This window comes from Taudactylus pleione, unplaced genomic scaffold (assembly GCF_031769625.1).
Source record: "Taudactylus pleione unplaced genomic scaffold, aTauple2 ptg001183l, whole genome shotgun sequence".
In the NCBI taxonomy this organism is placed as follows: domain Eukaryota; kingdom Metazoa; phylum Chordata; class Amphibia; order Anura; family Myobatrachidae; genus Taudactylus; species Taudactylus pleione.
This window is the reverse complement of record NW_028285584.1, coordinates 447,555-461,042: the sequence shown is the minus strand read 5'-3', so window position 1 is coordinate 461,042 and position 13,488 is coordinate 447,555. Positions and strand designations below refer to the sequence as shown.

At 47.5% G+C, this 13,488-nt stretch overlaps 2 protein-coding genes across 3 annotated transcripts in view; one reads left to right on the top strand and one right to left on the bottom strand.

The window, feature by feature from the left end:
• Window positions 1–4,284, bottom strand: part of COG8 (component of oligomeric golgi complex 8) — a 28,124-nt gene extending 23,840 nt beyond the window's left edge. The window contains exons 1-4 of one of the 2 annotated variants that reach the window (XM_088462288.1): window positions 3,882–4,284; window positions 2,718–2,925; window positions 1,098–1,928; window positions 382–550 (exon numbers count right to left, since the gene is read on the bottom strand). In XM_088462288.1, coding sequence (XP_088318414.1) covers window positions 382–550; window positions 1,098–1,928; window positions 2,718–2,925; window positions 3,882–4,234 — 1,561 coding nt within the window. In that variant the 5' untranslated portion in view covers window positions 4,235–4,284. The remainder of the gene's footprint in view (window positions 1–381; window positions 551–1,097; window positions 1,929–2,717; window positions 2,926–3,881) is intronic. The other variant, XM_088462287.1, reaches the window with a different exon arrangement.
• Window positions 4,285–4,290: 6 nt separating this feature from the next.
• On the top strand, window positions 4,291–11,790 carry NIP7 (nucleolar pre-rRNA processing protein NIP7). Its single transcript, XM_088462289.1, has 5 exons — window positions 4,291–4,448; window positions 7,408–7,494; window positions 8,842–8,980; window positions 9,183–9,323; window positions 11,150–11,790. The coding sequence occupies exons 1-5, from the start codon at window positions 4,393–4,395 to the stop codon at window positions 11,267–11,269; spliced, it is 543 nt and encodes a 180-aa protein (XP_088318415.1). The 5' UTR covers window positions 4,291–4,392; the 3' UTR covers window positions 11,270–11,790.
• Window positions 11,791–13,488: the final 1,698 nt, after the last annotated feature.

Genomic DNA, 13,488 nt, shown 5'->3' with positions numbered 1-13,488 from the left:
CATCAGGTAAGTGATCTAACCCTCCCCCCTCTCCCTAACCCTCCCTTAGGGGTGCCTAACCCTAAACTCCCAGGGGGGTGACTAACCCCAACCTCTTCCTGGGGGTGCCTAACCCTCTCTTCCCTTCCTCCCCCCCCCCCCCCCCCCTTCCCCATGGCTAACAGGACGGGCGCCCCGGACTTACCTCGTCCGGGCACGCGTTGTACTGGATTCCGGCGTCGGGATTATGATAGACGTCGGTATCTCAACGCCTATCAAATACTTTGCCGCCATTCTGCAGTCGGGATTGTGACCGGCGGCTGCAACATAACTACATCATGAAAATAAATATATCACAATTCTCATATGGTCTTAAGCGTTCAACAAACAAGAGCATTATACCGAAGATTTGGGCCCTCTGTGCAGGAGGGAAGAGGACCTGCAAGCACCGATTCAGATATGGAGTCAGGTCCTCTAGGAAGGCGGTGCAGAAATGGATAAATAGTTCACGTTCCTGGGGGCTGAATGCGGCGTCTTCGGCGCGATGAAACAACAGGATTATATTAACAACCTGAAAGTAAAAAAAAAAAAAAAAGGTTAGTGCAGTACATGAAGGAGTGGGGAGAGACCAGGTTGCTTTTTAAAGGAGTTTTAGTAGATTTAAAGCATCATTCTTTAAATTTCAGAGCGATCTTGTATCCGTAAAGCCTTGAATCCCAAACATTGCAAATAACAGATTCCATATGGGAACTTTGATCACAGGGAGCCCCACTCAGCACACTGGGCTGAAAATCACTCATAACAAGGTAATCACTTTTCCCGCAGTCCAATCAAAATCCACAATGCTCCCTACTGGATTCTGATTGGGCAGAAATGGCTACTTAAGGCCCATACACAGAGGTGTATCAGGCGAGTCTGTACGGATATTACTATATTACAGTGTGTTTGGGCAGCATCTGAAACCGGCAAAATGTATTAAAAAATTATTAATAATGTACTCCCTTCAGTAGAACATTACAAGTATTAGCAGTCACCTCACAGTTTCAGGACTCCTATATTAATGAATTGAAAAAGAAGGACTTCTAAAATCCTTATAATTCGAACAATACAACACTTACCTTACTCAAAGCATCCTGCAACTTATTGGTCACTTCCTGAGTGAGACCCACTGGACAACAGAGACGTAGGTCATTAAAGGCCACCAGAATATTGTTAAGAAAACAGGCAAGGGGAGGGAAATCCAGGAGCACCATGGGGGGTTGCAGGGTGCCTGGCTGGGTAGGTGGTGTTGGGACAGGTGAGATGTTGCTGCTGCCCAGGCCCATAGGGGAAGAGATCAGAGTATACATGTTCATCTCTTCCTGGAATTTTTCCACTGCCTCCTTTGCTGCCCGTGCAAAATTCTCAGCTGCTACTTGCTGGAAGATGGGTGCTAGCTGGCCACGGAAGTCTGCACCCACGCGGCTGAAGGAGAGTCCAAAGTACATGCACTGCCCCAAAAGAGAGTCCAGTCTACTGCCCACGCCTCTCTGAAGGTCACTTTCCAACACTTGCAGAAATTCACTTACTTTCTGCAACACCCACCCATGGAATATAGCCCCCTCGCTCACGGGTAACGAGCCTGTAGATGGGAGTAGGAGGGGGTCTTCATCAGAGAAGATAGCCCGGTATTGTGTGATGACATCAAACAGGTTAACACGGCAACTTTCAATCGTTTTTGTGAGGTGGAAATACGGATCATCCTGGGGGATGGAGCTCTGCAGCGAGCGGAGCCAGGCATCCCGGGCCTGCAGGAACTTTATACGCAACTCGGCTTCTGTGAAGACATCCATCCTACGAAGGTAGCCAATCACCCGCAAGCAGACGGGGAGCTGAATGTTACTGCGGAGCTGCTGGAGGAGCTGGTTCAGCATCAGTTGTGCAGACTGCCGCACCTCATTCACTATTCCCTGCGGAGAAGAGACATGCACACAGGATGAGAGAGGAACGCTGCATCAAACAAAGAACAATGCTCAATGAAAAGGATGAATTTATTTCAAATTTAATATAAGGTATAAGTGGTAGCGTTCCTGCTAAACTGTTTTAGCGGGGCGCTGCACCCTGCCCATTTCAAAAGGGCAGAATGTGCCCTGCCCTTTTGGCCGCATCCCGCTAAGACAACATGGCGGATGCCATCCCCATACACGGGCCGCAGTTTCCAGCGGATGGGAAAAATAGCGGTGCAGCGATCAACGCCAGTGATCTTTGGACAGATGCGCACAGCATCTATCCAAAGAGAGAGGAGAGCTTGGGGGCAGCCCGGCATGTCCGTAAGTGACAGGCACGCCCCCAAGAATGATTAATAGGGGGGAGTGTCCTAAAGTCGCAAACCCTTTTCCTCCAGGCCACACCCACTATTTTTGGATGTGCACGTGTAAGGTGCCTACACACTTGGCGATGTGCTCACGATCCGACATTGTGTCCGATTTCCCCTTGAACTCTCCCCAGCAGCTCCCCGGCACGATTTGGTGTTAAAAACTGTCCAATTTGACAAACGATCTATCGTGCCTCCTAACTATTCCAGTGCATCGTGACTGAGATTGTCAGATCTGCCCTGCAGCATGGCAGATCTGAAGATGCAATGTACGACCTGCTGGGACGCGCATCGGCATCGTGAGTGGACACTCACGATTTGGGCATATTTTACACGTATATAGTCATCTTTTATAGTACTTTTGCACCAACATTAAGGAACACACCTGTATGACAGGAATAGAAGAGTATTTCTTCTCTAGGCGCTTGACATATGCAGCAAGTTCCAGCGCTTCCTCATAGTATCCATTCCGGACACAAGTGTCCATCAACTGCGGGATCTCCAAGATTTCCAATATCTCAGTATGCCTGTTCAGGGTCAGTGTGTTCATACGCCGACTGGAACTAATGTCCTCTGCCTGCTTCACAAATCCCCTACAAATTCACAAAGGATAATATATATATTACATGTCCCATTAGAATACATAATAAGGGCACTGTAAATGCATATTGAGATTAAATATGAAGTTAGTAGTAAAACAGGTAGCCCACAAGGGGCAGTGATGACCGCTGCGGGTAGGGAAGGTAGCAGCGACACAGGGCGACAGCTGGGGCGGGGAAGGTAGCGGCGACACAGGGCGACCGCTGGGGGCGGGGAAGGTAGCGGCGACACAGGGCGACAGCTTGGGGCGGGGAAGGTAGCGGCGACACAGGGCGACAGCTGGGGCGGCAGCAGCAACACTGTCAAGGGAAATGCAGGATCACTGTTAAGGGATTATTATTAGTAATTTAGGGACACATGAAGGGTATTAGCGATAGGGGTGACAGGGGAGGGGCATTAGCAGTGGAGATGACAGGGGAGGGGTATTAGTGGTGGGGGTGACAGGGGAGGGGTAAGAGCGGTAGGGGTGACAGGGGAGGGGGTATTAGAGGTAGGGGTGACAGGGGAGGAGTATTAGCGGTAGGGGTGGCAGGACAGGGGTATTAGCGGTAGGGGTGACAGGACAGGGGTATTAGCGGTAGGGGTGACAGGACAGGGGTATTAGCGGTAGGGGTGACAGGACAGGGGTATTAGCGGTAGGGGTGACAGGACAGGGGTATTAGCGGTAGGGGTGACAGGACAGGGGTATTAGCGGTAGGGGTGACAGGACAGGGGTATTAGCGGTAGGGGTGACAGGACAGGGGTATTAGCGGTAGGGGTGACAGGACAGGGGTATTAGCGGTAGGGGTGACAGGACAGGGGTATTAGCGGTAGGGGTGACAGGACAGGGGTATTAGCGGTAGGGGTGACAGGACAGGGGTATTAGCGGTAGGGGTGACAGGAGTATTAGTAGTAGGGGTGAGAGGTAAGGATGACAGCGGATTGGGGAATAGTGAGAGACGGCAGGGACCTGCAGCTTTCCTGGAAGCCAGGCAGCTTGCCGAGCAGCCGGGACACGCTATCCTCCACCTGACTGAAGTCCCGGTAGATGAGCTCGGTGCACTCGGCGGTGCGGATGAACGTCTTGTAGTGAGTGAACGCTAAGTCCCGGGTCTGCTGTAGGATCTGAGCCCGCTCCTCGCTCAGCCTCTCCGGCTCCCTCCGCAGCTTCTCCACCCCGAAGGAACTCAGCTCCAGCAGGTAGGCGGCAAAGTCCGGGCTGTCCCTCCAGGTCTCGGGGAAACTATCCCGAAACACCGCGGCCAGGAGGCTCTCCTCCTCCACGTCCACCGCCGCCATGTTCCCAGAGAGGACGTCAGCCATCTTGGTGCAGGCATAACGTCAACAATCTTTATTGAAAGCTGACAGTCAGACACTGCCTTGTGATTGTTGGAGTAGTAGTCGTCTCCCAGAGTGCACCGCGAGTGTCGCTAGTTAGTACCCGGCTGATGTGAGTGAGTCTCTCACGTGGAGGCAGCAGGATGAGGCCGCTCACTGAGGACGAGACCAGGACCATGTTCCAGAAACTCTCCAAATAGTGAGTGCAGACTGGCAGGGGGGACACTGATAGGTACAGCAAGATGGGGCAAGCACTAGTGTAAGGGTGTGGGGGTTCAGGGTTATAGCGATGAAGGAAATGTGGGTGGACGTGTATACAGTAATGGAGGAAATGTGGGGACAGGGGGATACAGTAATGGAGGAAATGTGGGGACAGGGGGATACAGTAATGGAGGAAATGTGGGGGGACAGGGGGATACAGTAATGGAGGAAATGTGGGGGGACAGGGGGATACAGTAATGGAGGAAATGTGGGGGGACGGGGATACAGTAATGGAAGAAATGTGGGGACAGGGGGATACAGTAATGGAAGAAATGTGGGGGGACAGGGGGATACAGTAATGGAGGAAATGTGGGGGGACAGGGGGATACAGTAATGGAGGAAATGTGGGGGGACGGGGATACAGTAATGGAAGAAATGTGGGGACAGGGGGATACAGTAATGGAGAAAATGTGGGGACACGGGGGTACAGTAATGGAGGAAATGTGGGTACACGGGGGATACAGTAATGGAGGACATGTGGGGCCACAGGGGTATATAGTAAAGGAGGACATATGGGGCCACGGGTATGCAGTAATGGAGGACATGTGGGGGCCACAGGGGTATACAGTAATGGAGGAAATGTGGGGGCCACAGGGGTATACAGTAATGGAGGACATGTGGGCCACAGGGGTATATAGTAATGGAGGAAATGTGGTGCCACAAGGGTATATAGTAATGGAGGATATGTGGTGCCACAGGGGTATAGATGTGTCCAAATATGCCTATCCTCAAATCATGCCAAATAACCCTGTTTGGCCTGTCATGGACTTTGCAAATGAGCCATGCAATTTTTTCTTAATGTATGTACCTTTACCTATTACTTTATACCAATTAATTTGCCACATAAATACTAACCCTAAGTAGGTACACAATTAGTGAATTAAGATGCAAAAGCCAAAGGTCCTATATGAGTGACTCGCCCCACATATGGTTACGTTTAATCTGCTACTTTATACCAATACCTCTTAGACAAACAATACTAAGGGTGGCGTTTAATTGTTATAGTGCACCAGATCACCCTTCTAAAATGACAAGAGATTGCTGGGTGCTATCCATTTGTTGCAGATTTTCGCGCTGATCGCGCCCATAGTGATCGGGTTTAGCTGTGTAAAACGGTTACCCCCGACCAAAGTGCTGGGTGTGATCGCAAAAAGTGCCGTTTGGGCGCCCAAACAGGTCACTTTTTTGCCCATTTCAGCTCGCAGGTGCGCGCTGAAATGGTGTGCCGGCAGCTGATTGCGCCCGATAAGAGCAACAATTAAATAGCTCCTGTCGGGCGCGGAGGGTGGGGGGGAAAACAATGGAATACCGCCCTAAGCCTAGTACACTATTAGCGTTTGGGGAAATGTACTCAAACACAGGAAGCACTACCCGTCGTCGTGCATCTAAGTCATGTCAGGCTCCATATGGCGTAAAGAGAATAGATGTATGAGGCCCCCTCTCTCTACAGTTGTGGGGGGGGGGGGTTGGGTATATAGAAGTGGAGTAAACACACGGGGATCAGGGATAGGCGATAGTGGAGAAAACGTGGGGGTCGGGGAACCAGTAATGGAGAAAACCCTCTGTGGTTGTGAGACTACCCTCTGCCACAAGTTACTTAATCTGGACATTAAAGCACTTTTGAAACACTGCTATTTAACACACTTAGGGGTCTATATACTAAGCATTGTTAGGAGACAGAGTGAAAAGTGATAAGGTGCCAGCCAATCAGCTCCCAATTGTCATTTTTCAAACACAGCCTGTGAGATGACAGGAGCTGATTGGCTGGCACCTTATCACTTTTCACTCTTCACTTTTCACTTCTCCTAACACTGCTTAGTAAATAGACCCCTTAAAGTTCCAAACAGGAGTGTGAAAGTTTGGCGTCTATATTGGCAGCACAGACGGTGTAATGGTTAGCATTACTGCCTCACAGCGCTGAGGTCATGGGTTCAATTCCCACCACGGCCCTACCTGTGTGGAGTTTTTATATTCTCCCTGTGCTTGTGCGGGTACTCCGGTTTCCTCCCACACTCCAAAAATATACTGGTAGGTTTATTGGCTCCCAACACAAATTAACCCTAGTGCGCATGTGATAGGGAACATAGAGGGTAAGCTACACTGGGGCAGGGACTGATGTGAATGGGCAAATACTCTGTAAAGCGCTGCGGAATATGTCTGCGCTATATAAATAGCTGGTAATAATAATAATATTACTACTGTAGTTTTCTTGTGCATCTGCTTCTCTTCCAAACACTTTTTAGCTTCTCACTTGTACATAGAGAAACAGTCACAAGGCACCACATTTCCAGTGCTGAGCAAAGCGTGACTATAGCATTGACTAGCAAAGCGTGCTGGTATCAGAATCTAGGTGTATCTCAGTATACACTCCAGTGCCTGTATGGTAATATGTTCCTAGGACTTTATACCAATCCTGTCATATCTAAAACTGTCCCAGAACTATTTACTGACATATATTCAATTAATAAAAATAGGCCACCCTTTATGAGTTTCATACTAACATAATTTTGTTCCTAAAATGTAAAATAACAACAACTTTTGTCGTGTTCCCGGGATTGCGGAAACATGCCTGATTCGGAGTCTGCAGCCTATTTCAATTGCACAAAGTCAGCTGGATCACCACTTGTGGCAAAGTGGGTGTAAACTGGGTGGCAAGGGGGCGTTTGCAGGTTAGATCCGGGGTTGTGGGCATGGTGAAGGAACTGCGTGCTGATAATTTTGACAGCTGCAATCACAAGCGGATGTGTAGGGTTAGTGCAGCCAAATAGATGCAGTTCTCCACCTGTATACAGAGTCAGTCGCATCTGTTATAAAGCAGGCTCTATGTGATAACAGCACAGTAGCTGGTGGAAATTGTGTTGTGGCTTATTAACGTGGCTTTCTCGCTTGTTCTTCAGCATTGGGGAGAATATAAAGCTGCTCGTGGACCGACCTGATGGAACCTATTGCTTCCGGCTACACAATGACCGTGTATATTACGTCAGGTAAGTAAACCTTTAATAGCATCTATTCCTGGAGCACATAACTTTATGTTTCACTATAGAACTAGATAACGGGACCTGGTTCATGTTGCAAATTACTAAGAAAATATTGAATTACAATGTCCTAAGGTCACTGTACACCGCTGGGCTTTCTTTTATCCATATCGATCAAATCAACTTACACTTTATTATAAGAAACAATCAAAGTATATACTCTGCGTTCTTCTATGTATTCAGACACCATAGGTTATAATTCTAGGTCTGGCACTGGGCAAGGCGCCGGACTGTAAAAAGGGCAATGTTGACGAAAAGGGGGTGTGACCACAAGAAAAAGCGGGTGTATCCTTAAGACGCGCCACTTATTTGTCACTCTTAAGGGCGTGCCTAGCAATTGCAGACATGCTGGGTTGCCCCCAAGCTCTCCCCTCACTGTAAATAGATGCAGGTAGGGCAAGGGGCATTTTGCTGTTTTAAAATCGGGCAGGGCACGGCTCCCTGTTAAAATAGCTTAGCGGCAAGACTAGGTTAATCATCTTCTTTATAACATGTAGTTTATCCAGGGAGCCCCTTTCATATTTTGATGCCCGCAACCAAGTACTTGCAGTTCCCAAAGCTGAGGGCAATTGTGTAGGGACCCTGTAGGTAGAATCTGGGCGTTGGCTGCTGGTTGTTAAGCCCATGTTGTGTTCCAAGCTGGGTACCAGTGCTAGGCTTGTACACTACAACATGAACCATTCTCATCTCTTACACATGCCCAGTATGTGTGTGGTAAGAGACACATTGTTGTCAGTAACCCATGCTGGTATTATAATTAGCCCGTAATGCTTAGCGTCTCTACACATCTAACAATGCTCATTCTTATGGAATGTGGCTCGGTGTCCTGCTAACACCATCTAAGGTGCTACTGATTACCTCTTAAGGGCCCACTGACTGTCTCAGTGCAAAGAACAATTTGTCACAGGAAAGTAGGACTCTCAATGTCTTGTCTGACCCTAAAAGTTAAGGTAACCTTCAGACAGTATGCATTGACAAGAACTGCATGGTACAAACTTCTTATTGCCGGGGTCCAAAATAGGTTCTAAAACTTAAGTGTTATGTAGAAATGAAATCATGAGCCCTATGGTGTCTGTCGTCACTAGCAGTTCTTCTTTCATAAATGTAACTTGCACGCAAGAAACCAATCAGATTTTATTCCAAACTGTAAATACAGTGGATGATATTGACTTTGTAAACGATTAAGACCTCACCCGAGTCTAGTCTCGATACCCACACCGCGGGTCAGTTAGCCGTTAGAGGATGGGGATTGATCTTGGTATGTGTATGTAAAGGCTCTGCCTACTTGTCCCACAGCGAGAAGATCTTGAAACTGGCGACGAACATTGCAAGGGACAAGCTGGTGTCATTAGGAAGCTGTTTTGGAAAGTTTACCAAGACGCAGAAGTTTCGTCTACACATCACGGCCTTAGACTACCTGGCTCCGTATGCAAAGGTGATGAGCGATCTTGCGTCACACACCCTTCTGGGCTCCAATGTATTATTAACCGACTAGATGTACTTATCTATTTACATGCTCCTTCCAAACCACATATTACACATTTCTTGCTTCTGCTTTATCTAAGTAAAGCAGTCTTGTCGCATCATGCTGCATCACTACCATGTCTGTGCGTGACTCCCATCTCTGGATCTCTCAGTACAAGGTGTGGGTGAAGCCGGGAGCTGAGCAGTCTTTCCTGTATGGGAATCATGTTTTGAAGTCTGGACTGGGACGAATAACAGAGAATACCGCTCAGTACCAGGGGGTGATCGTATACTCCATGGCCGATGTTCCCTTGGTGAGTGCAATTTTATTGCTCTGACTTGTTCCACTAAACCACGTACAAGGTCTCTTCAGATGGTGTGTTAGGAGGGAGAAATATGTGCATGTGATGCTGTAGTGCTTGGGAGAACAGATATTGGGCCTGATTCAGACCCACTCGCGAGCGGCTGTCCGCTCGCAAGTGGGTCGATGTTCTGGACTGAGCATGCGCATGACGGAGGGAGCTCCGTCGTGCGCATGCGCCAGACGCGACGAGCGAAGGAAAGTCCTTCGCTCGTTGTGTCTGATCAAAGGGGGCGTGCTGTTGATGTTGGTTGACAGCACGCCCCCTTTGGTAGGCGTGCCGGGGGCGTGCCTCCCTGACGGGGGCGTTCCCACGGGAACGCCTCCCGTCAGAAGCCGGCCCACTGACATCACTAGTGATGTCAGTGGGAGTGATTTTGGCTCTGATAGAGCCAAAATCACTCCGGAGCTTGCGGTTGAAAACCTCAACCGCAGGCTCCGGCTCGCAGTTTCGATGGTCGCGATGGTCAAGACCATCGCGACCATCAAACTGCACGCTCGTATAGCCTGTGGGTGGTGACCCACAGCTATACGAGCGTCCAGGAGGACGCTCCATTTTCATGGAGGCCGGCCCTCATTCAGAGCGTGCACTCTGCTCAGAGCGTACGGCTCTGAATGAGGGCCATTGGTCACTAATTCACATTTAGAAATATGGAAAAATAATGGTCATTTTGGAACAGGTCTGTTGTCTCATTGATGCCTCTTGGGAGTAATTAGTGTGACTTTGTTTAATATTTTCGCTTTAAATAATTGATTTGATTAGTCAGATTTCCTTGGATAATGTAACAAAAAAAAACCTGAGCACATATTCATGATATCTACAGAAGGTACATGTATTGGGGCTGAGCAGTTCCAATTTTACTACACTCTTTTGGAAGAAAACAGCATGCATCCAGAACCAACACGACTTCAGGTCACCTGGTCTGAAGATCACTGTAATCACTCCCTCTGTTAATGCGGTCATACACTGTGCAATTGTAGGCCCGATCAACCAGTTATCTGCTGATCAGGCCAATAATTGCACAGTATATAGTGTGACCGAGCAGCCATTATTGTTCTGATGGGTATGAGAAATATTTCAGCATGCCCGGCAGGAGATGCGGTGAAGATCCTGACAAGTGGGATGCCGTCTGCCGGAACCCCGGCATTGGAATCCCGAATGCCGAGACAACACCGGCGTTGAAATCCCGACATGACTCGGGATGCCGTGGTCGGGATCCCGACAGACGGCATCCCGATCACAAGGTGAGTATCAGCTGCGGGGGGACGACAACTTAGGTTTAGGCGCTCCGGGGGAGTTAGCGTTGGGCTTCGGGCAGGGGGGGTTAGGTTCAGGCACCACCAGGAGGGGTTAGGCACTAAGGGGGGAGGGTTAGGTTCAGGCACTTACCGGGAGGGTTAGGGTGCGGGGTAGGGAGGGTTAGTATTAGGGTACACAAAAGGAGGGATAGGGGGTAAATAGGACAGGGGAACATTACTTACCGTTCCCTGTCGGGATTTGAACAATCAGGATGTCACTGTACTGACAGCCGGCATCCCGTCCAACGGTATTTAATACCGATTCCGCCCGGCAGATGTGATCTTTTGTGTTGGGATCTGGCAGTGGATATATTCACCATCCGACACATAGACCAATTATCTGACAGTGTATGGCAATGTCAGATTGAGTCTGTCTGTCTGATGATGAGTTTGATCTCAGTGTATGGGCAGCATGAGTTGATTATTCCCTTTTGGGTGACTTTTTGAAAGCAATACATTTCTTTATCATTCTCACTACAGGGATTTGGTGTAGCTGCGAAGTCCACGCAGGAGTGTAGGAAACTTGACCCAATGGCAATCGTGGTTTTCCACCAAGCCGACGTTGGAGAGTACATCAGGCACGAAGAGACGCTTACATAAAGGACAAGACCATCAAAGACTTTCTAAATCGGAGGACTACTCCAATACCACAGTAATCGGGCAGAGGCATTGACTTCAAGAACACGCTCAGTGCATCTTCTGTATTTGTTTTTTTTTTACTTTGTGGAAGCCCCAACGTCTAATGTTATTCCCTTTCCAGAAAGACCTATTTGAACTGCTGATTCTACAATGACAGCACAGCCATACAAGTGTGACTTAGTCAGGCCATGCGGGATCAGAGTACCTGGGACCATGCTCGGAAAGAAACATGAATACAACTTTCAGTAGAGAAGCCCTTATCTCAGGCAGTCCTTTATTCACCTCGTAGTAGTGCCACGTATGTTATAGTGCTTCCTGTTTATCAATGATTGCTTTCTCAGGGCAAACCATGTCAGTGAAAAGGAGAGTTTGTGACAAGCAGGAGCTGTTAGAAGGCGGTCAGTCTGATCACCACCTGTCCTTGTACATACAAAGTATATCCTATGATATGGGCCTCTATACTGTGATTTTTTTTTTTCTTTTTGTTGAAAAAAAACAAACTCTTTTTGGCATTGTAATAAACGGACAAATGCATCGTAATACCAGAGCTGAACGAAGACAACACACCAGGAGGTTTTTAATAATATTTTAATAAGTTGTACCATGAGATAGGTGTGTAATATCTGTGTTGGTTTCCTTAAAGGATAACTTTAAAATATAATATTAAGAAATCTCACTTGACACAGCTTTCATCCATGGCTTTAGCTGAAGTTGGGGTAATGTGGGTGACTGCCCCGAAATCAGAATAGTCTGACAGGGCAAGTCCTTAATAATGGGTTAATTAGCCAGGGAGACGTCTGTTCTGAAAGGGGTGGGACTTGTCAAACCTAAAAATAAAAGTGAAGGCGTTACCCATGGCAACTGATCAGATCCTTGCTATCATTTTATAGAATGTATTAGAATAACGATAGGTAGAATGTGGTTGCTATGGGCAACACCCCAGCTGTACTCTTTAGAAGGTTGATACATCTCCCCCTTGAAGAGAAATGATTTACATGAATTGGACCACTCAAAAACAGTAAGCCGAGTTTTATTGAGATATGTGCCTTATTGCATTTTAAAATATCGATTATTAGGTCTCGCCACTTACAGTAAGTGTGGTCCAAGCTTTCATACAGATGGCAGCAGATACTAAAAAGGTAATGGCTGGCACTAATGGTAATTATGCCTGTAACAGAATCAAAGTATTTGCATTAATAAAATATTCAGAGTTTGCATATTTGTCTATTTTAATTTTGGTTGAAACAGGTGTTGAAAATCCCCCCACCCCCCCACCCCACACACACCCTATTTGAGCTCCAACCCATCATTATAATAACATCTTTCATGGTGTTTCTATAACTCAGTGGCTCTGCCAAGGGAACACTGGCAGGGAGACCGGTATGGCTGCTGGTGTAAGAAAGTTCTCAGCTTGCGGGCATTTGGTCTCCACTCCAAAATGTATTTATGTTCTCAGAGGGTGACCTGAGCTGAGCCAGCCAGGGTGATGTCAGAAGTGATGGAACTGCTTCTATATATTCATTTTTTTTTCTTCTGTTTTGGGGAGTACCTATAAATGGTGCTGTTTATATTTACGGTAACTGCTTTGTAATAAGCACAGTTATTAAGTAGTCGCTTGGCACTCAGGGGCAATTCAATGCTCTGCGCGATGTATCTTTGCACCTCACAGACGGAAGATTGCTTGCCATAATAATGCGGCACATCAGAGGACTGAAGATCCCCTTTATACTGTAAATGATTTATAGTAGCTTGAAGACACTATGTAAAATTGCACAACTCTATATGTCTACTTACAGGCAGCCACATTCATTTAGGTTCAATAAAACCGCACTGTTTGTAGTTGCAGTTGTACACACCATCCAAGCTCGCACTAGGGAGGTGAGCGCAACATCACACAGGTCTTAATTTAATCTATGGCTATAATATGAATTACCAACTACCAGGAAAACGGCTCTGGCTAGAGGAATCGGAAGGCACCATATGGGGAGCCCATCATAAACCTAATGATGGATAGGTCGTCTGCTCTAATTATTGTATACTAACAAATGGTGGAACCACATGTATAACAAAACTTCAGCTGAACATTAATATGTGAATGTCCCATGTAGGACTACAAAATATTGTTTTTTTTTCTATTATTTTTGATTCAGGGTAAGCCTGTATGAGTGCAGAGTCGCTGT